We start from the raw sequence: 23,143 nt of genomic DNA on the forward strand, positions 1-23,143 counted from the left end.
CTCCAATACTTTGGCCACCTCATGCGACGAGTTGACTCACTGGAAAAGACTCTGATGCTGGGAGGGATTGGGGGCGGGAGGAGAAGGGTACGACAGAGAATGAGATGACTGCATGGCATCACCAACTCGATGGACATGAGTTTGAGTGAACTCCGGGAGTTGGTGATGGACAGGGAGGCCTGGTGTGCTGTGATTCATGGGGTCGCAGAGTCGGACACGACTGAGCGACTGAACTGAACTGAACTGAACTGAACTGATTCTTATCAACTATTAAGAGGCAAAACCTTTAACTATAGTTGAAATTTTTTCTATCTTTCCAATTTTGTCAGTTCTATCTGTTTTTAGCTTCATATATTTTGAAGCTCTGGATCTGAAATGCAATTTTTCACATATAATATGGATTAAATTAAATGGGTTTCTCAGGCGGTGCTAGTGGTAAAGAACCTGCTTACCAATGCAGGAGACTTAAGAGATGGAGGTTCAATCACTGGGTCAGGAAGATCCTCTGGAGAAGGGCATAGCAACCCACTCCAGTATTCTTGCCAGGAGAATCCCATGGACAGAGGAGCCTGGCAGGGACTACAATCAATAGGGTTGTAAAGAGTCAGACATGACTGAATCAACTTAGCATGCACAAGCATGTATTAAATATTCACAAATGTCTATGAAGTCTATTTTTTGACTATTTTGTTCCACTGATCCATTTATGTATCCCTATACCAGTATCACATTGTTTTAATTACTGTGACTTTGGACAATACCTTGATTATTGCTAAGGCAAACCCCCTCCCTTCCTCACAATTAATTGTTCTTTACAAAATATCATGGTTCATGCATTTACTATTCATTCAGAATATCAGCATCGGTTGATCAAGTTCCCAGTAAGTTTAATCTTCAGTATTTTATACATTTTATAAAATATATACATTACATATCCCTATTGCTCAGAAATACTTTTCCCATTCAGTTCAGTTCAGTCGCTCAGTCGTGTCCGACTCTTTGTGACCCCATGAATCACAGCACGCCAGGCCTCCCTGTCCATCACCAACTCCCGCAGTTCACGCAAACTCATGTCCATCGAGTCGGTGATGCCATCCAGCCATCTCATTCTCTGTCGTCCCTGTCTCCTTCCACCCCCAATCCCTCCCAGCATCAGACTCTTTTTCAGTGAGTCAACTCGTCGCATGAGGTGGCCAGAGTATTGCAGTTTCAGCTTTAGCATCAGTCCCTCCAATGAACACCCAGGATTGATCTCCTTTAGAATGGACTGGTTGGATCTCCTTGCAGTCCAAGGCACTCTCAAGAGTCTTCTCGAGCACCACAGTTCAAAAGCATCAGTTCTTCAGAGATATATATATATATCAGAGGTTAGCTAACTTCTTTAAAGGGTCATGATGATAAATATTTCAGACTTTATGGGCCATATTCTACCACCTTGCCACTGCCATTGCAGCACAAAAGCAGCTACAGACAATATACAAAGAAATGGTCCTAGAACTCTATTTACAAAAATAGGCAATAGGTCAGATCTGGCCTGAAGGCTAGTTTGCTGACCCTTGATATGCTGCTGCTGCGGCTAAGTTGCTTCTGTCATGTCCAACTCTGTGCAACCCCATAGACGGCAGCCCACCAGGCTCCACCATCCCTGGGATTCTCCAGGCAAGAACATTGGAGTGGGTTGCCATTTCCTTCTCCCATGCATGAAAGGGAAAAGTGAGAGTGAAGTCGCTCAGTCATGTCTGACTCTTAGCGACCCCATGGACTGCAGCCTACCCAGGCTCCGCCGCCCATGGGATTTTCCAAGCAAGAGTACTTGCTAGTAGTATTTTTAAAATGTTGAAGTTTCAGATATGATGGTTGCATCAGATTATCTTTTAAGATTCCTTCTAATTCAAATTGTTTCATTATGAGGTCATTAGTCATTATTTTTTGATTGTGGCAATGGACAAATTGAGTGCTCCACTGAACGATTCATCATCCCATCATTGACCTACTTAATGAATACTTTCCAATCTTCTGGTTTAGTTACTTGAACTTCAAGACAACATTGAAGAAAATTAATTTTTTCTGGAGATTAAGAAAAAATAAGTAGAAAATGAAACTTATTTGTTTTAAAGTTATTTAAGGTGTTTTTCCTTGAAAATTTTCAGTATAAATAAATCACTGAAATGACCTTTGAGTAACAATTGTAAACATAATTGAAAATTCAATAGTCCTTTAGACAAATTGGGGGTGACAGGTCCAAAAGAAGAATAAATTGGTAAGACTTACATAAGCATAAAATCTACATTTATTTCTGAAAAGTTTGGGTCCAATATATAAATTCACCAAGAGCATATGATTTAAACTATGTATTTAAAGCTGAAATCTAATATGTACATATATGCTTATATTTAAATGTTGTAAAAGTTCCTCTAAATAAGCATTTATATACTCATATAGGTATTAGTCGGAGAAGGCAATGGCAACCCACTCCAGTACTCTTGCCTGGAAAACCCCATGGATGGAGGAGCCTGGTAGGCTGCAGTCCATGAGGTCGCAAAGAGTCAGACACAACTGAGCGACTTCCCTTTCACTTTTCACTTTCATGCATTGGAGAAGGAAATGGCAACCCACTCCAGTGCTCTTGCCTGGAGAATCCCAGGGACAGGGGAGCGTGGTGGGCTGCCGTCTATGGGGTCGCACAGAGTTGGACACAACTGAAGAGATTTAGCAGCAGCAGCAACAGCATAGGTGTTAGTGGGAGTTTCATATTCATATCCTTGGCAAAAATTGATTTATTATTGGCATAAACTTAGTATTTCAATTAGTCAAAAATTTTCTATTTGGGATTCACTTCCCCCAAATGCAATAAAAACAAATGCAATTAGTATTTTCATATTTACTTATTTCCCTAGAAAAACTAAAAATTAGTTCAGCTATAAAAATATGCTGCTAAGTCACTTCAGTCGTGTCTGACTCTGTGTGACCCCATAGACGGAAGCCCACCAGGCTCCCCCGTCCCTGGGATTCTCCAGGCAAGAACACTGGAGTGGGTTGCCATTTCCTTCTCCATAAAAATATGAAGCACACATTAAAGAAGAAACATGTTTACCATGAAGAATTGTGGAAATTTTCTTTATAAGAACATTTCAAGGTCCAAATAATAAAAATACTTCAGGCAATACATAGTAAATCTTTCAATTTAAATAATAGCATAGAATCCTTTTTAGAAATATTATTGTACATTATATTTATTATTTTACTGAGAGAAAAGAAAATTAGTAATATAAATATTAAAAGTCAATCATCAAAATTAATGTTTAGCACAGATTATTATTTACAAAAACAATGTAAATAGGTAAAATCATCAATTCATTTAATATAAATTACATTTCCAGCATTTAATTATTTTTGAAATGAGAAGTATCAATTTATTTTTTTTATTTTTTTTTTTTTATGCCGTCCTACCCAATCATCCCACTTTCACCCTCTCCCACAGAGTCCCAAAGACTGTTCTATATGCCTGTGTCTCTTTTGCAGTCTCGTACACAGGTTTCAGGTTTCCATCTTTCTAAATTCCATATATATGTGTCAGTATACTGTATTGATGTTTTTCTTTCTGGCTTACTTCACTCTGTATAATTGGCTCCAATTTCATCCACCTCATTAAAACTGATTCAAATGCATTCTTCTTGATGGCTGAAAAATACTCCATTGTGTATATGTACCAAAGCTTTCTTATCTATCAATTTAATTCAACCTATTCAAGTGTTCATTCAGCTAAGGGAACAAAATAAGCTCTTAAAAATTCAAGACTTATGGATTAATATTAGAAACTTTCTCAGTACAATGCAAAGACTACTCTGATCTCAACTGAATTACATCATACAAAGACATGTATCACCTGCTTTAAAGCTTATAATCAAGTACAACTGCTCACTAAAATTCCTTGACAAACATATCACTGTAACTGCATGGGGCAAAGTCCTATAATAAGATGAATTTAATAATGGCCACATCTTTTCAAAAACAGAATATGGAAGTTTTCATTTTCACAACTATAAATTTGGTTCTCCAAAGTCTGGTTCCCAAAGCCAACTTCTAAATGTTACGGCAGAGGTGGGGCAGTAATGGAAATAAATGATTCAATGGAACGCTGAAGAAACAAATAAGAATCACAGATTTTAGCTTGAAAAATATATCTGGCGTAACAGATACCTAGAAGTACATAATAAAGCTTATATCAAAGTTTACTGCCCTCTAAAGCTAAAGGGCAGAGATTAAAAGGCAAGTGTAATGTAATATTTGCTTTTAACAAAGCAGACCAATATGTTAAGTGTTAGGGTGGGATAGGAAAGAACCCAAGAACGGGCAAAAGTTTCCTCTTGGACTTTCTACATAAACATCTATTTTAGTTTTGGACTGTTCAGCAGTGTGCTCAAGCGATGGAGAGGAGGAACTCTGCCCAGCCATGAAAATGCTTCCCAGACCTTGTCCAGCTGCTCTAGAAAAGGCAGCTTGTCCTTTAAGGTCCCTGGGGATCCACAGGAGTAGAGAAGTACAGGGAAAGGGAATCCAATTTGCATAGAAAGTTGACCCTTTCTAACTGGGTTCTTTAGTGACCTAAGCTATTCAAATACCACCTAAAAGTACAGACTGTAGCTAAAAAACATGGATACGTATCTGTCTTGAAAACGCTTATAAGAAATCATGATATAATCTCGCAATCTTGTGATTCTGAAAATTCTCAGCTCCCTCCAGCTGTCTTTCCAAATAAAATCTTAAATAATACAGTTTAAATCCTTTACTGGGTTCTGTAATCTCTTCAACCAAATAGACGGAAATTGTTTTATATAACTTTCATTTCATGGGAAAATATGGGAAGGTATTTGATATTACCTAAGTAAGATCAGTGGGTAAACACCGTTTACCCCAAATACTGCCTTCAGGGAATTGTCAGAAAGTCAAATGATATACCAAGAAACCACATTTGTATAAGCAAAGCCCTTCAAGCACAGCTTGAACATGTTCTTTAAGAGGAGGCTCCAAGCCACTTGCTAATAATTTCAAGTGTGAGGCAATAGAAGTCTTTCTTACTTTACAGTCCAAAGCTTCTGAAGAACTTCAAGCACAATTTTATAACAAAACATATACTGCTCCTAAACACACACATATATGAAAAACAATGGAATGTTAATGTAATACCAATATCCACTTTCAGAAAAGACATTTGTACTTTTTAACCACAAAGTGCCTAAAAAGAGTGCCTTAACCTAAAAAGAAGTGCCTAAAAAAGGTTAACATTTAACCAAGAACTTCCTTATATAAATACATTTTTTAAAGCATCAGGAAGATAAACGGTAATAATATAATCTTTGGTCTAGAATTAGTTAACTGAACAGATGGGAATCTGACCTAATATCAGTCTCTTTATATCTTCATTGGATGAATCAAATTTAAACTTTTTTAAAATGTAGCCTCAGATCTCTTAGGCAACCCTAGTTCAAAGGAAATTCTTCATATCACTGAACATTGCCTTAAAAAATCATAAAAAAAGATTTAGGGGTACCTCTTTGTTTTCATTATCCATATTCTCTTGGCCCTTCAATGATTAGTATAACTAATATCTGATATTTATGCTATCTTTTTTATATGACTGATACTTTAGTTGCAAATAAATGTCCTAAAATTGCCATTCATAAATTTATGGAAAATAACTTTAGATATGTTACTTAAATAACATGGCATTATGGACTAAGCATGTATTTGGGCATTAGGAGACTTCAGTTTCAGATCTGGCTCCTATACTTTTTCTCTGATAAAACAAACTTCATTGCTCTGAACTTGAGGTACTTCATCAGTAATGTCAGAGCATAACTTATGTTTACCTCAAACAGTGGAATTCAATGAAATTGTGTAGGTAAAAGAGCCTTACAAATTGTAATGTGCTATACAATGTACGTTACAATGTAATATTCATCTTTATATCATTATTGTTCTTATGAGATTTATTTGGTGTGACTTACCTTTGTTTGGATCATTCCATGACGTTGTTCTCTCATTTGGCCCACTATATTCATGATGTTGAACTGTAACAGGATGACAGTAATTTTGTATTATCCAGAGAGGGGGAAAACACAAAACCCACAGATGCCTAAGGAGTACGCCTTACTTCTTTCCAGTAAAAGATATCTCAAGATTTAATTAGCAAGTTCTCATTTTCAGTCATAAGAACATGTACTATGTTTAACCTAGTCTAGTGGATAAGGAAGACTTGTTCAAATGGGTTTCCAGGAAAAAGCAGGAAGCAATCATTTATAATAAGAAATGTTCTCCAAAAGAAATAACAACAAATTTGCCCCTGTGTATACTTTTCTGTTCTCCAAAGGGAGAACTTAAAGCAGCATTGTGATTCTGCAAGAGTCTGAAGCGTAGAAAACCTTTTCTGGCCACAACAGTAACACAGCTGTTTCTCATATAAAGAGCCCTCTCAACTCAAATGGAGACCCTGAGCAACAGTTGGCCCAACACCAGATTCTGCACCTGTGCATGGAGAACAGCACTACCCAGTGTGGTCACTAAGCTGGTGCAGATCTGCAAAAGGCTGTTGCTAGACCAAAGTGAGATAAGTCCAGAAACTGGTAATAAGTGTTTAGAAAATCTTAATGGCAATCTGACAGTGGTGCAGCACCAAGCAGCCTCATCAGTGGAACAGGATATAGACCAGCTCAGGTGTTGTTCAACTTGCTTGAAAAGTCACATGTGGTGCAAGCTGAGAACCAGACATGTGCAGTAAGACCACATGAAATTTAAGGTTTGTCAACTGTCAACTATCATCCAAAAGTACATAAAAATCAGAGAAATTTTAAGTATTCCTTTATTTTTATAACTTTTTGTTACTATAACTTAAAATTTTAATTAATCCTTTCAATATTTTTATATTGAAATAACTATAGATACATAGTAAGTTGCAAAACATGTACAGGGATAGTCTGTGCATCATTTCACCTAGTATTATATCACCCTATATGACCAGCCTAGATAGCATATTAAAAAGCAGAGACATTACTTTGCAAACCAAGGTCCGTCTAATTAAGGCTATGGTTTTTCCCGTGGTCATGTATGGATGTGAGAGTTGGACTGTGAAGAAAGCTGAGTGCCGAAGAATTGATGCTTTTGAACTGTGGTGCTGGAGAAGACTCTTGAGAATCCCTTGGACTGCAAGGGGATCCAACCAGTCCATTCTAAAGAAGATCAATCCTGGGTGTTCATTGGAAGGACTGATGCTAAAGCTGAAACTCCAATACTTTGGCCACCTCATGCGACGAGTTGACTCACTGGAAAAGACTCTGATGCTGGGAAGGATTGGGGGCGGGAGGAGAAGGGGACGACAGAGAATGAGATGGCTGGATGGCATCACCGACTCTGTGGACATGAGTTTGAGTGAACTCCAGGAGTTGGTGATGGACAGGGAGGCCTGGCGTGCTGTGGTTCATGGGGTCACAAAGAGTCGGACACAACTGAGCGACTGAATTGAACTGAACTGAACTGATACAACTAGAGTATAATATCAAAACCAGGAGATTGACATTGGTGTCATTTACTAGCCTTTTCAGATTTTGCCAGTTTTACATGCAATCATTTGTCAGCATAGGCATACATGTGTTATTGTATACAAGTTATCACATGTGAAGATTCATGTAACTGCGACACAATCAAGATGCGTAACTATACCACCATAAGCCTTCCTCCTGTTATCTATTAGAACTGCCCACCCACTCCAATCCTCAGCCCTTGGCGACCAGTAATCTGTTCTGAATCTCTACAGTTTTGTTATTTCAAGCAGATTACATAATGGAATCATGTAATATCCAACTTTTTGTCATTGCTAATTGCTTTGAGATTCATGCAAATTGAGTACATCAATAGTTCGTTCCTTTTTATTACTAAATAGTATTCCACAGTATGGATGTGTTGAAGGACATTTACATTGTTTTCCAGTTTGGGGTGATGATAAATAGATCTGCTATGAACACATACATACAGGTTTTTATGTGAACAGAAGTTTTCATTTCCATGGAATAAATACCCAAGAGTGTTATTGCTAGGATTATATGGTAAGTTTAGTTTAGTTCTGCTTTTTTTTTTTTTTTAAGAAATTTAAAAACTATTTTCCAGGCGGGTATACCATTGTACATTCATTCCTATAAGCAATGTATGCTGCTGCTGGTCACTTGTGTCTGACTTTTTGAGACCCTATGGACTGTAGCCCACCAGGCTCCTCTGTCCATGGGATTTGCCAGGCAGGAATACTGGAGTGGGTTGCCATTGCTCCTCAAGGGGATCTCCCTGCCCCAAGGACCAAACCCATGTCTTCTGCATTGGTAGGCAGATTCTTTACCACTGAACCACCTGGGAAGCAATGTGTAACTAATTCAGTTTTTTTCAAATCTTCATCAGCATTTGGTTGTTGTCATTATTTTTTATATTAGCCTTTCTAATCAGTATCTAGTGATATTTCATCATGGTTTTAATCTGATTTTGTTGTTGTTGTTCAGTCGCCAAGTAGTGTCTGACTACTCTCAATCCCATGGATTGCAGCATGCCAGGCTTCCCTATCCCTCAGAATTTCCAGGAGTTTGCTCAAACTCATGTTCATTGAGTCAGTGATGACATCCAACCATCTCATCTCATCCTCTGTCGCCCTCTTCTCCTTCTGCCTACAATCTTTCCCCAAAACAGGGTCTTTTCTAATGAGTCAGCTGTTTGCATCAGGTGGCCAAAGCATTGAGCTTCAACATCAGTCCTTCCAAAGAGTATTCAGGGTTGATTTCCTTTAACATTGACTGGTTTGAAATCCCTTTGATTTCATTTACCTAAAGGCTAATGAAGTTGAGCCTCTTTTCATGTGATTGTCATTGATACATCCTTATCATTGAAATTTCATGTCTTTTACCTATTTTCTAACTGAATTGCTTGCTTACTCATAAGTTTTGAGGTCTTTACAAATTCTAGGTGTGAGACCTTTGTTGGACATGTGGTTGCAAACAGTTTCTCCAAGTCTGTAGCTTCTCTTTTCATCTACTTCATAGGGTCTTTCACAGAACAAATGATCTTAATTTCAGTTCAGTTCAGTTCAGTTCAGTCGCTCAGTCGTGTCCGACTCTCCGCGACCCCATGAATCACAGCACGCCAGGCCTCCCTGTCCATCACCAACTCCCGGAGTACACTCAAACTCATGTCCACAGAGTCGGTGATGCCATCCAGCCATCTCATTCTCCGTCGTCCCCTTCTCCTCCCGCCCCCAACCTTTCCCAGCATCAGAGTCTTTTCCAGTGAGTCAACTCGTCTCATGAGGTGGCCAAAGTATTGGAGTTTCAGCTTTAGCATCAGTCCCTCCAATGAACATCCAGGATTGATCTCCTTTAGAATGGACTGGTTGGATCTCCTTGCAGTATAAGGGACTCTCAAGAGTCTTCTCCAACACCACAGTTCAAAAGCATCGATTCTTCGGCGATCAGCTTTCTTCACAGTCCAACTCTCACATCCATACATGACCACGGGAAAAACCATTGCCTTGACTAGACGGACCTTGGTCGGCAAAGTAATGTCTCTGCTTTTTAATATACTATCAAGGTTGGTCATAACTTTCCTTCCAAGGAGCAAGCGTCTTTTAATTTCATGGCTGCAATCAGCATCTGCAGTGATTTTGGAGCCCAAAAAAACAAAGTCTGACACTGTTTCCACTGTTTTTCCATCTATTTCCCATGAAGTGATGGGACCAGATGCCATGATCTTTGTTTTCTGAATGTTGAGCTTCAAGCCAACCTTTTCACTCTCCTCTTTCACTTTCATCAAGAGGCTTTTGAGTTCCTCTTCACTTTCTGCCATAAGGGTAGTGTCATCTGCATATCTGAGGTTATTGATATTTCTCCCAGCAATCTTGATTCCAGCTTGTGCTTCTTCCAGCCCAGCGTTCCTCATGATGTACTCTGCATATAAGTTAAATAAGCAAGGTGACAATATACAACCTTGACGCACTCCTTTTCCTATTTGGAACCAGTCTGTTGTTCCATGACCGGTTCTAACTGTTGCTTCCTGACCTGCATACAGGTTTCTCAAGAGGCAGGTCAGGTGGTCTGGGATTCCCATCTCTTTCAGAATGTTCCACAGTTTATTGTGATCCACACAGTCAAAGGCTTTGGCATAGTCAATGAAGCAGAAATAGATGTTTTTCTGGAACTCTCTTGCTTTCTCCATGATCCAGCGGATGTTGGCAATTTGATCTCTGGTGCCTCTGCCTTTTCTAAAACCTGCTTGAACATCTGGGAGTTCATGGTTTACATACTTCTGAAGCCTGGCTTGGAGAATTTTGAGCATGACTTTACTAGCGTGTGAGATGAGTGCAATTGTGCGGTAGTTTGAGCATTCTTTGGCATTGCCTTTCTTTGGGATTGGAATGAAGACTGACCTCTTCCAGTCCTGTGGCCACTGCTGAGTTTTCCAAATCTGCTGGCATATTGAGTGCCGCACTTTCACAGCATCATCTTTCAAGACTTGAAATAGCTCAACTGGAATTCCATCACCACCACTAGCTTTGTTCGTAGTGATTTCTCCCTAATATTAGTGACAGCAAGAATGTATGCTCTTACTACCTGTTTTCAATACAACACTTAAGTTCCAGGTAGTGCAATAAGACCAGATAAAAAAATAAGAAACAAATGCATTGGGAAGGAAGAGATGCGTGTCCCTACTTGCAGCTGAAATGATCATCTATGTAGAAAATCTTCAGTTCAGTTCAGTCGCTCAGTCGTGTCTGACTCTTTGCGATCCCATGAATCACAGCACGCCAGGCCTCCCTGTCCATCACCAACTCCCGGAGTTCACTCAGACTCACGTCCGTTGAGTCGGTGATGCCATCCAGCCATCTCATTCTCTGTCGTCCCCTTCTCCTCCCACAAAACAGGGCAAAAAACCCTCTTAGAACCAATAAGTGAGTTCAACAAGATCACAGGACACAAGATCAACATGAAAAAATCAACTGCATTTGTACATACATGTACATACAATGAACATAATAGTAAAAACACAATATCATTTACAGCTTGAAAGAAAATGAAATAAGATAAACCTAACAAAACATGTACAGAAGCTGTATGATGAAAATAACAAAATGCTGATGAAAGAAATCAAAGAAGACCTAAATAAGTTGGCATACCACATTCATATTGGAAGATCCAACATAGTAAAATTTATCCTATCACAATTCTTCAAGCTTTTTTTAAAAGCTAATTATAAAATTTATATTGAAAGGCACAGACTTATAATAGTTAAAACAATTTTGAAAGAGAAAGAATCACTCTCCCTGTGTTAAGATTTCCTATATAGCTACAGGAATCCAAAGTGTGGTAATGGCAAAAGGATAGATAAATGGAATACGGAACTAGAAATAGGCCCCAAGAAAATATTCGAGATCATTTCTGACAAAGGTGCAAAAGCAATTCAGTGGAGGAAGAATAGCCTTTTCAACAAAAGAAACTCAACACCTGGACATCTTTAGGCAAAAAAAAGTGAACCTTGACTTAAACCTCGCCCCTTATTTTAAAAATTAACTCAAAATGGACTACAGACTTAAATATAAAACATAAAACTACAGAACTTTAAGAAATGACATACGAAAAATTCTTTAGGACCCAGCAAGGTGAAGAGTTTTTAAACTTGACACCAAAAGAATGATCCATAAAAGGAAATATGCTAAAAATTCAACTTCATTGAATTTAGAAACCATTGTTTCTTGAAAGTCTGTTTTATAATTTATATTTTAAGATTAGGCAAATAATGGACATAAATTTGTATTATTCATTTATGACCTTAATTTACTGATAGCAAAAGAAGTGTCACTGGATTGTCTTCTCAAGAAAAGCACAGCTTTTCTGAATATAGCTTTAGTGGTTAACCAAATAATAATAATGGAAGTAACTGCAAAGAAATGAAGACCAAAAGAGTTCATGTTAATTTTACCTAGAATTATGATTCCTCATATATTGAGTTTTAGAGCCATTATTGATTGTGAATTGCTAAAACCACACATGTTTTAATTGCAAAGATGTACTGGCTAACATAGCAAAGAAACAATTAAAATTTACTTGTCACTTACAGAACAAAAGAAATATGCTCCAAGACAAAAGAATTATTTTAAAGAATACTAAATTAAAAAGCTCATGTTCAATGTTTCACATGAAACATAAATACTTTGCAGACTAACAAAATAGTGCTTTGAACTGCTAAGATTAAAAACACATACACAACAACCAGACAATGGTAATAGAATTCATACTGAAAGTGTTTTATTGAAAATTTGGAGTGAAAGTGTGGCAGAAAAAGATAAAGTCCCATTTTTCTAATGAAATCGGTGTGACAATTCAGGGACTGGCTAGTGATGCAGAGTAGTACCAACTCACAAAAGTAGCAAAGTATTTACCATCACAACTTATTGAATAAAAGATACGACTAACATAATGACTCAGTATATGTGTGATGTGAACATGAATTGATAAGAAGAATTTTTCCTTTTCTGTTTTATTACTGACAATCACAACTAACTAATTTTAAATGGCACAAAATTGCTCACAAATATGGTTTTTCCAGTAGTCATGTATGGATGTGAAAGTTGGACCATAAAGAAAGCTGAGCACCGAAGAACTGATGCTTTTGAACCGTCATGTTCAAGAAGACTCTTGAGAGTCCCTTGGACTACAAGGAGATCAAACCAGTCAATCCTAAAGAAAATCAGTCCTGAACATTCATTGGAAGGACTGATGCTGAAGCTGAAACTCCAATACTTCGGCCACCTGATGCAAAGAACTGACTCATTGCAAAAGACCCTGATGCTGGGAAAGATTGAAGGCAGGAGGAGAAGAAGACAGAATGAGGTGCTCGAATGGCATCACTGACTCAATGGACATGAGTTTGAGAAAGCTCAGGGAGTTGGTGATGGATAGGGAAGCCTGGCGTGCTGCAGTCCATGGGGTTGTAAAGAGTCGGACATGACTGAGTGACTGAACTGAACTGAACTAATTTTAAACGGCATGAAATTGCAAAGTACTACATTATCATCAAATGTAATTTGGAGCTTAAGTTTTGTGTAGGATTATGTTCTGATAGTAGAACTGCAATGACAAGAAAACAGTCTGAGATAGTTACACAGATTAAAGAATTTACCCCAAACTTGAGTCAGTTTAGTGAGGTGGATGAACCTAGATACTGTTACACAGAGTGAAGTAAGTCGGAAAGAGGAAAACAAATATCATATGTTAATGCATATACATGGAATCCAGAAAAATGGTACTGATGAACCTATTTGCAAAGCAGGAATAGAGACACAGACATAGAGAACAGACTTGTAGACACAGTGAAGGGAGAGGTTGGGACAAACTGAGACAGTAGCACTGAAACATATATATTACCATATGTGAAACAGACAGCTAAATGGGAAGTTGCTATATAACACAGGGAGCTCAACTTGGTATTCTGTGACAACCTAGAGTGGTAGGACGGGGTGGTGGGTGGGAGCGAGGTTCAAGAAGGAGGGTACGTATGTATACTTATGACTGATTTACCTTGTTGTATGTCAGAAACCAATACAACATTGTAAAGCAATTATCCTCCAATTAAAAACAAATTTTTAAAAAGTCTTGCTACCAAAAAAAAAAAAAGCAAAACAAAAACCAAAAAAAAACCCTTCCAGATGAACAAGACAGTGTGTTTAGTGATATGGTAAGTATTTTTTATTTTGTGAAAGTTAATGTGTTAAATTTTGGACTATTCACTTCATTACATAATAGTAACTGATATTTAACAACTGTTACTGTATGCTGTAAGATGGTTAGAGGGGAATGTTCTATCAAAAATGCGTCAACTACAGAACAATCTCAGTTTTTCGTCAAGAACCAGCTTGTTCCCAGTGATTTCGCGGAGAGTCGGACACGACTGAGCAACTGAACTGAACTGAACTGAACTGAACTGAACTGAACTGAAGCAAGCTTACTTAAAAATAAACCTGACTATAAAATAACAGTAAAAAGAAATAAATCATTACATTTTCTCAGATATATGCAGCTTGCAGCACGTAAGACTCCCTGTGTGAGTTCCACAACACACAAACTGGTCTGCATCCTGTTTACCAAGACCAACCCACTGTCATGCTCTTGGATGTCTCTGAAATATATCAAACTGCTTTGAAAGTTTCTAAATGCTTACTCTCAATTTCAGAAATCTTTCTGCAAATAACAAACATTCACAGATTGGTGCTGGTTTAAGACCATACTTTGAGTAGCTCTGGTGGACAAAATTTCTGAAAAGAGTAGAGATGGGCATCATTAAGGATACTGGACATCTCAAGCCTCTATGGAAAGCCAATAAGGTAACAATGGATGCATTTCCTATTTCGGAACCATTTTCCATCAAATCTAAGCACCCTTAATTGTAAAATACATCACTATTTTACATATTGCTAGGAAAAACACTTATTTAAGCTGACAGAGGACTTATTTTGAGTTTAAAAAAGGTATAACGACAGGGAGAAAAAGTGCTCTGTAGAAGCATAAAATACAATATAGTTTTTACAATTTCTATAAGTTATATAAAATATGATGAAGAATATATAAAATAAAAATTATGCTAATGTATTTTCTGTTAAAAGGATAAAACAACATTAATTACAGGAACAGGTAACATCAGATTCATACTACTGAAATTTTCAGCATTTTCTAGTATTTTTGTCATTTTTTTGACCACCCAGTTTATATTCATTGTTTGTAATAAAACTCTCAGTTTGCTTTGGGAAACCGTTACTTTTTTATTCTCAACGTTATAGTCTAGAGTAGTCCTAACTGACTTTAATGGACCAGTATCTCCCACCATGGTTAGTTTAAGGAAAGGGTTATAACTGAATCAGAAACAGGGAAATGCTAGGAGATACTGGCTCAAGTTTCGGAGAAGAGACTTCCTCTATCCTTTAGAAAGTCCCTAGTAGAGGCCATTTTTCTATCCCTGACATAATGCGACCTTAGGATGTAAACATGTAGAACTTACGCAACGAATTTGTTGTCATGGGGAGACCTGGTCACTGTTGGGGTATAACTATATATAGCCTGAGAGAGCAGTGATTTAACATTTATGTTGATAAGAAGATAACCGCATAATTTGCCTATCAGGGCAAATGCCTCCCAGCCCTTGTTGCCTTATGACTGAGCTGTGGACTTTCCTATTCCTTGGCGACATGGTAAGAGGCACCACCCTCCCCAACCCAAGTGTCTGCTAAGTAAACAAATGTCTTCCCCTACTCACTTCTGCAGCACAGGAAAGCAGTTCAGTAAAAGCAGGCCTTCTGGGGCACAAATATAAATTCATGTTCCCTAATTTATCAATCATAAAGGTAACAGTAAAATCACTACATGTCTAATTCTTGTGTCCATCTCTTAGCTGGTTCCAAATTTAGGAAGAAAGTAAAGAATTGTTAATGGTTGACTCAAACCCAGCAATAATATTATCCTTATTTTATGTAAGAGAAAACTAGATTTCAGAGAAAATGAGCAATTTGTACAAAGTCACCAAAATCTAAAGTATGTGGCAAACTAGCAATCAGACCCAGAGACCTCTCATTAATTCTGAGGTCTACTTTTTTCCCCAGTGTGCTCACATGCATGTATTTCTATTCATTAAAAACAGACACACTTGGGGCCTTCCCCAGTGATCCACTAAGAATCCATGTTTTCACTGCAAAAAGCATAGGTTTGACCCCTGGTCAGGGAAGTAAGATCCCGCATGTGGTGCAGTGCAACCAAAAAATAAATAGGCACACATCACTGACATTCTTTAACAAGACTCTAAAACTGTATATGTGGGTGGAAGGAAAAAAAGAAAAATGAACTCATATTTACTGCTCACTTACTGTACTCCAGACATTGTTTGAAGCCATTCATTTGCATTATGCATTTAGTTTAATCCTCAGAACCACCTCCAAGAACCTGTAGCAGTTAAGTGAGAAGCAAGTATCCAAAGCTGACATGCTTTCTATGGACTCAGTTGCTCCTGAAGTCCAGATATTAGTCTCCAGCTATGAGAAGGCTGTTAAAAGTGCAGTGTTTACTAACAGCATCGATTTATCTGCTTAATTCACACACTTACTGAAAAGTTCTTTTCAATGGCACAGAATACAACATCCACACATAGGAACACCCCTGTCCGACCCACGCCTGCACTGCAGTGAACAACGATGGGTCCTGTAAGGTGGCTCTTCCTCACATAACGAACATACTTTATAAAACCTTCTGCTGAAGCAGGAGTGCCATGGTCTGGCCAGCTGGTGAACTGCAAGTGTTTTACAAAGTGACTAGCTCCTGTCTGTGAGGGCAGGGGTGGGGAGGGAGAGAGACAGGGAAGGGGAGAGAGAGAAGAGAGATTTATCAACTTCTCGTATTAGAGATCTTCTTTTAATTTCTAATATGCCAGAAATAGTAATAATAATGACTATATGGTAATGCAATAATAAAAATAAGACTACTAACAGGTAACATGAATTTAGGACTTACTCTGTAGGAACGGTACTAAAGACTTCACATACATTATCTCATTTAATCCTCACATCAGCCCTGGGGTGGCAGACACTGTGTTATCCTCATTTTACAGATGAAAAAGTAAGAATTTGAGTGATTGAGAGATGTATGCTAGGTCAGGAGGCTCATATGTTTAAAGCTGGGACAATAATGTAGTCCTTCCAAATCTAACACTACCATCTTTCTTCTGTACCATGAGAATGCAGAAGAAACCAAACAAACCAGGAATCCAAAACAGAGTGAAAAATGAGCTAACATGTTAGGAATAATATAGAAAAGTAATATATCTTGGTTTAAATAGTATGATGTGCTGTGCTTAGTCGCTCAGTCGTGTCCAACTCTTTGCGACTCCATGGACTGTAACCCGCCAGGTTCCTTGGTCCATGGGGATTCTCCAGGCAAGAATACTAGAGTGGATTGTCATGCCCTCCTCCAGGAGGTCCTCCCAACCCAGGGATATAACCAAGGTCTCCCACATTGCAGGTGGATTCTTTATAGTCTGAGCCACCAGAGAAGTCCAAATCTGATACTAAATTTAATTAAAACAGGTAGGTGCTGTCAAGTTGCTTAATCAGGGTTTGATGGGAAGCAACCTCCTCTGGCAACCAGGACAGGGTGGTTAATGACCATGTAAGTAGACTTTGGTCCTTATTCTTTCACTGAGCCCCCTGAAAGTGGAGTTATGGAACTCTCCCTGGGGTTGACAGATAAAATGCTTTGAGTTTACCCATCATTCTTCCAGAGAGTTCTCCCCTTCCTCAATGTGGAACCTTCATTTTGCTTCACTGGGCACTCGTGAAAAAATTCAGGAAGGATTTCTCACTCTTTCTCTACTTCTCCTTAATGCACCACTTTTTTCCCTAAGTTCCAAATAAAAATACCATTTTCTATGGTGTTAGAAAATAGAAAGACTCATGTTTGAATCATTGGTACACGAAATTGGATGAGGCAAACGATGCTTAAAAATCATGTGAAGGAACCAAATTGAGGATAGGTCTCACTCCATCACACATTTCAGGAATTAAATCTTTCCTACACTGTTGACCACTGAGAATCTGCACAAAGGTGGGCATCACTGCTTTCCTGACCCAGTACAATGAGGCAGATTCTTCAAATGTCAGCCCCATGGTTTTGAGGTCTGGGAACATCAGCACAAAGGCCACCATTCTAGATCCCTTTGCCAACTCCACAGGTGGATCTGAACATTCAAATCTTTTCAGACAGATCATTCCTCTGGGCCTCCCACCTGACCTACATTCTCCAAGCATGCTGTCCTTCTCCTGCCATAGCACATATCACATGCCATTTAGAACTGGTGTCTTCCTTCCCCACTAGACTGTAAGTACACTAAGAGTTGAGACTGTTTCTGCTTTCTATCTCCAGCATCTGACACAGTACTTGGTTTCTATCAGGGAATCAAGTGTTAGGAGAGTGAGGCATCAGGCAAATCCTTGGGTGTACAGAGCAAACACAGAGCCTCACACACAGCTAGCAAGCCCGACATCAATGTCAAACATTACTATTATTCTTGGCCTCCCTGGTCACACCACTGTGTACTCTGACCCTCATACTCCTCAATTCTATCCTGTCTCTCTCCCGACTTTATCTTTTCAACATCTCCCTTCTCACTCAGACCCCCAGTTCAGTTCAGTCGCTGAGTCATGTCCGACTCTTTGCCACCCCGTGGACTGCAGCACGCCAGGCTTCCCTGCCCATCACCAACTCCGTGAGCTTGTTCAAACTCATGTCCATCGAGTCAGTGATGCCATCCAACCATCTCATCCTGTGTCATCCCCTTCTCCTCCTACCTTCAATCTTTCCCAGCATCAGGGTCTTTTGCAATGAGTCAGTTCTTCCCATCAGGTGGCCAAAGTATTGGAGTTTCAGCTTCAGTATCAGTCCTTCCAATGAAGGTTCAGGACTGATTTCCTTTGGGATGGACTGGTTTGATCTCCTCAGGCCCCCATGCTACAGGAAACTCTTGGAAGGCATCATCACTTCCCTAAATGCTTCTTCTACTTCTTTGCCTTGCCTCCATGGGTACTGCACTCTGCAGTTCTCTCTAATCCAGGCCATCTATTCTCCTGTGCTCCAGGTACTAGTGAGTCTAGAGATTAGTTGCATACTCCTTAATGCCCAACACAATTTCCAATTCATTATTTCTTCTCCTTGTACAAAACTCCACTTCTTTTTAAGTTTCATACCTCTTCACTTCATCTTCTCATCACTATCACCTTACCACAGATTCTGACGGGGTAATTTGGGATCTCAACAGCCAAACAGACACTCTAGCCTCACATTGTTATTTCTCTCTTACAGAGGAGACCATTCATGTCTTCCAGTGCTCACAATGTGATTACTCCTTGGACTCACCATCACCTATAATGGCCAGTATCAAAAATCTTGCAGTTCTTAGATTCCAACATCATTTTCTGAGCAGAAACTCTTATGCTACCACTTTATCTGTGCTTCACCTCCAACAATGTGACTAGATGGAATTCTTCTGCCCTTGACGTCCTCTATTTCCTCCTAGCTGCTGATTCCATTTATCTCCCGAAGTTTAGACTTTATGACTGATTATCTAAATCGTTCTCTTACCAAACTGTCAACTCCATTCATCCTTTGAATCTTGCCACATATCCTGAGCAACATCCCTCCCTGAATCAGTCCCATAATCTCTGTTCAGGAATCCCATGATTAGGAAAAAAAAAATCACATAGTTGCATATTTTATTGTTATTGCAAATTATGGGTTCCAACCTCAGCACCTTCAGCAAACTTTTCAGCAGAGCAATCATTGCCTGTGCTCCAATCAACTTCTTTGGTGATGATTCCAAATCCCCTCACTCTTCAAGTTTCCAATTTAACTCCCACCCCCTTCACTCCTATAGAACACATGTATTACCTACTTGCTAATCAAATCTACTTAGAGCGATGTAACATCACTTTCTCCTATAAATCATTCCTTTGCTATTTTCCGAGTCTGTTAGAGCAAGAAATGAATTGTTCTATGGATTATTCTAGACCATTACTTCCCAATATTACTTTCCACAAGGATGCAAATGCTCTGTATCTGTGCTGCCCATATGGTACTCACTAGTAATATGTTCTTAAACACTAGAAGTATGGCTATTGCAAGTGAGCAACTAGATTTGGTATTTTATGTAAGTTTAAATAATTTAAATCTAAAACAGTCAAATGTGGCTATCACATTGGACAGCATAATTTTTGAACACTCCTTATAAGTCACAAGTCGTAAGTCATATAAAGTCTGCCAGTTTTATTGGAAAAGCATCAAAGTCTGCTTTCTATCTAGTTGCTAGTTGCCCTAAGTTGATCATATACCCTTCTTACTAAAATTCTTCAATGTCTCCTAATTATCTTCATAATAAAGTTTGTGCTCCTTAGCTTAAATCCAAAACATTTCATGTTCCGGCTTTCTCTACTTATTTTCTATAGCCTCATCTCATCTCTCATTTCTCCCTGGCTTTTGAACATTTACATTCCAGAAACTCTTAACTACTTACATCTCTCTGTGCATATGTCCCATGCTATTTTATACCTTCATCATCTACTTACTGTTTTCATTTCTCTCACTTGGGTAAATTCTCAATACAGATGTCACCTCCTCCAGCAAATCGTCTGTCCAAACCAAAAGAGAACCTCCTTTCTGCACCCCAAACAGACCTCAATATCACCATCCATCGAGCACAGTACTCCAAGTACCAGTGAGTGCGCCGAACAACTTGCTACTCAGCAAGGAGCACCCTGCCTAGCCCAGTGATTATTAGCATATCTGTCCCTCTCAGCAGAGGGAGCCAAAGTACACCCCAGGATCAGGTCACTTCCAATACTCTTTCTCAACCGACCCAACGCCCCTTTTCAATTATTTTCTCTCTCCAGTCAGAGTTTGGTTAGGCAGAAGAAGAAATGGCGTTGTCTTAGTTTCTGGTACCAGGGAGAAGTAAAAAGAAGTTACTTTAAACAAGTGTCCCCAGCTATGGCCCACCTTGCTCCTAACTTCCTATCCTGACATGTGTGCATATATAAGGAAATATATATCTAATGCTGATTTTATTTTTTAACTTACAGACTTCTTGACAACTTGAAACGTTCGAATGATGAAATACTGAAGTATCTGGTAGTTCTCTAGGAAGATACGACAGCTTTTCAATTCCAAAGGTTTCTTCGTAGAAATAGGCCAGTAATGGTGGCATTTGGTAACTCCACTTTCTTTCTCTTTGGTTATCATGGCAATAACATTAGAGTTATTTTCCAAAACCATTTGCCAAAAGTCATTCGTGGTAGTTGGCAGTGGTCCTTGGGTAGCAATATAGTAATACTCTTCTCCAGAATTTACTATTTTAATATAACTGGCATTGATGTAGTCCTTGTTCTCTCCAAGAGGAACACGTGTTGAATCATCTATTACAATAACAGAAACACATAGTAGATAAAGGAAAAGCAGGATATGCAATACACGCAGATTTCATGAAACCATTTCACAAAAGTAAATCTATTTATCTCTTCGACTAATAGAAAAGATGGCATAGGAGTTTCTAGAAATATACAATTAGGGTAAGGTTTAAAAATAAAAATCAGTTTCTACTAAAAAGAGAAGAATGCCATAAGTGTCCAGACACCTTGAGAGATTTCTGTTACATATGGCACAAGTAGGAATAGGCCAAGGGAGGTATCTCCTAGCCTATAACTAAACACAGCAAAGGAGGAGCCCTCTGAAGGAGCAAGTGAATGAATGGCCTTCTCCTACAAATCCAGAGAACCTGAAAGCTCAGAGCAGCAGTGGCCAGAAGGGAACAAATGATACAAATTCTAGGATTATTAGAATTCTATCAATTCCCTATACACAAAGTAGCTATCTTTTACGTCCATTCTCAGCTTTCACCTGGTAAAGTAGCATGCTCATCAAAGCAAAAGTATTGTGGCAAAAGGATGCTACAAAGGGGATTTGCTCAAAATATGGACTATTATTAACAAATATGAGAGGGGAAAAGTCAATTACATGGCTCACTGGCCCAGGAACTCTCTCTTCACTTTACATAGACATCTGGAGCTCTGGTTCCACCATTGCTCCCACAGAGAGAATAAAAAGAGGATCTTTCCCTGCCATGCAGTGGTCTCACCAGTAGCTCCTCCCTAGTACTCAAGTCAGGAGGCCCACTCATCTACCAAAAACACTATGACCAAGATTTCTGAACAGGACTTACACCAGTTCTGACAGAACCTTTCTCAGATTCAAAAATAGCAAACATATTTTTTTCATGTGTTTGTTAGCCATCTGTATGTCTTCTTTGGAGAAATGTCTGTTTAGTTCTTTGGCCCATTTTTTGATTGGGTCATTTATCTTTCTGGAATCGAGCACTCATAATCAGAGAAATGCAAATCAAAACCACAATGAGATACCATTACACACCAGTCAGAATGGCTGCTATCCAAAAGTCTACATGCAATAAATGCTGGAGAGGGTGTGGAGAAAAGGGAACCCTCTTACACTGTTGGTGGGAATGCAAACAGTACAGCCACTATGGAGAACAGTGTGGAGATTCCTTAAAAAACTGGAAATAGAACTGCCATACGACCCAGCAATTGCAGTCCTGGGCGTACACACCGAGGAAACCAGAATTGAAAGAGACACATGTACTCCAATGTTCATTGCAGCACTGTTTATAATAGCGAGGACATGGAAGCAATCTAGATGTCCATCTGCAGACGAATGGATAAGAAAGCTTTGGTACATATACACAATGGAGTATTACTCAGCCATTAAAAAGAATACATTGGAATCAGTTCTAATGAGGTGGATGAAACTGGAGCCTATTATACAGAGTGAAGTAAGCAAGAAAGAAAAACACTAATACAGTATACTAACGCATATATATGGAATTTAGAAAGATGATAACGATAAGCCTGTATACAAGACAGCAAAAGAGACACAGGTGTATAGAACAGTCTTTTGGACTCTGTGGGAGAGGGCAAGGGTGGGATGATTTGGGAGAATGGCACTGAAACATGTATATTATCATACATGAAAAAAAAAACAAAAATAGCAAACATAAATCTCTCCTTGTATATAAGAATAGACAAAACAATCACTAGATATATAAAGATACCTCAGTTCAGTTCAGTTCAGTCGCTCAGTCGTCTCCGACTCTTTGCGACCCCATGAATCACAGCATACCAGGCCTCCCTGTCCATCACCAACTCCCGGAGTTCACTCAAACTCATGTCCACAGAGTCGGTGATGCCATCCAGCCATCTCATTCTCTGTCGTCTCCGTCTCCTCCTGCCCCCAATCCCTCCCAGCATCAGAGTCTTTTCCAGTGAGTCAATTCTTCGCATGAGGTGGCCAAAGTATTGGAGTTTCAGCTTCAACATCAGTCCTTCCAATGATCACCCAGGACTGATCAGGGTGGACTGGTTGGATCTCCTTGCAATCTAAGGGACTCTCAAGAGTCTTCTCCAACACCACAGTTCAAAAGCATCAATTCTTCGGCGATCAGCTTTCTTCACAGTCCAACTCTCACA

General features: G+C 39.0%; 1 protein-coding gene across 1 annotated transcript in view; it reads right to left on the reverse strand.

The window, feature by feature from the left end:
• Positions 1 to 5,075: 5,075 nt before the first annotated feature.
• The window catches only part of PTPN20 (protein tyrosine phosphatase non-receptor type 20), a 58,798-nt gene continuing 40,730 nt past the window's right edge, over positions 5,076 to 23,143 (reverse strand). Inside the window, exons 8-11 of the mRNA XM_088842485.1 lie at positions 20,688 to 21,022; positions 16,171 to 16,386; positions 6,009 to 6,071; positions 5,076 to 5,141 (exon numbers count right to left, since the gene is read on the reverse strand). Of these exons, the coding sequence (XP_088698611.1) occupies positions 5,076 to 5,141; positions 6,009 to 6,071; positions 16,171 to 16,386; positions 20,688 to 21,022 (680 nt within the window). The remainder of the gene's footprint in view (positions 5,142 to 6,008; positions 6,072 to 16,170; positions 16,387 to 20,687; positions 21,023 to 23,143) is intronic.

The sequence above is a fragment of the Moschus berezovskii genome, chromosome 12 (genome assembly GCF_049115385.1).
Source record: "Moschus berezovskii isolate FMDL1 chromosome 12, NW_MosBer_1.0, whole genome shotgun sequence".
In the NCBI taxonomy this organism is placed as follows: Eukaryota; Metazoa; Chordata; class Mammalia; order Artiodactyla; family Moschidae; genus Moschus; species Moschus berezovskii.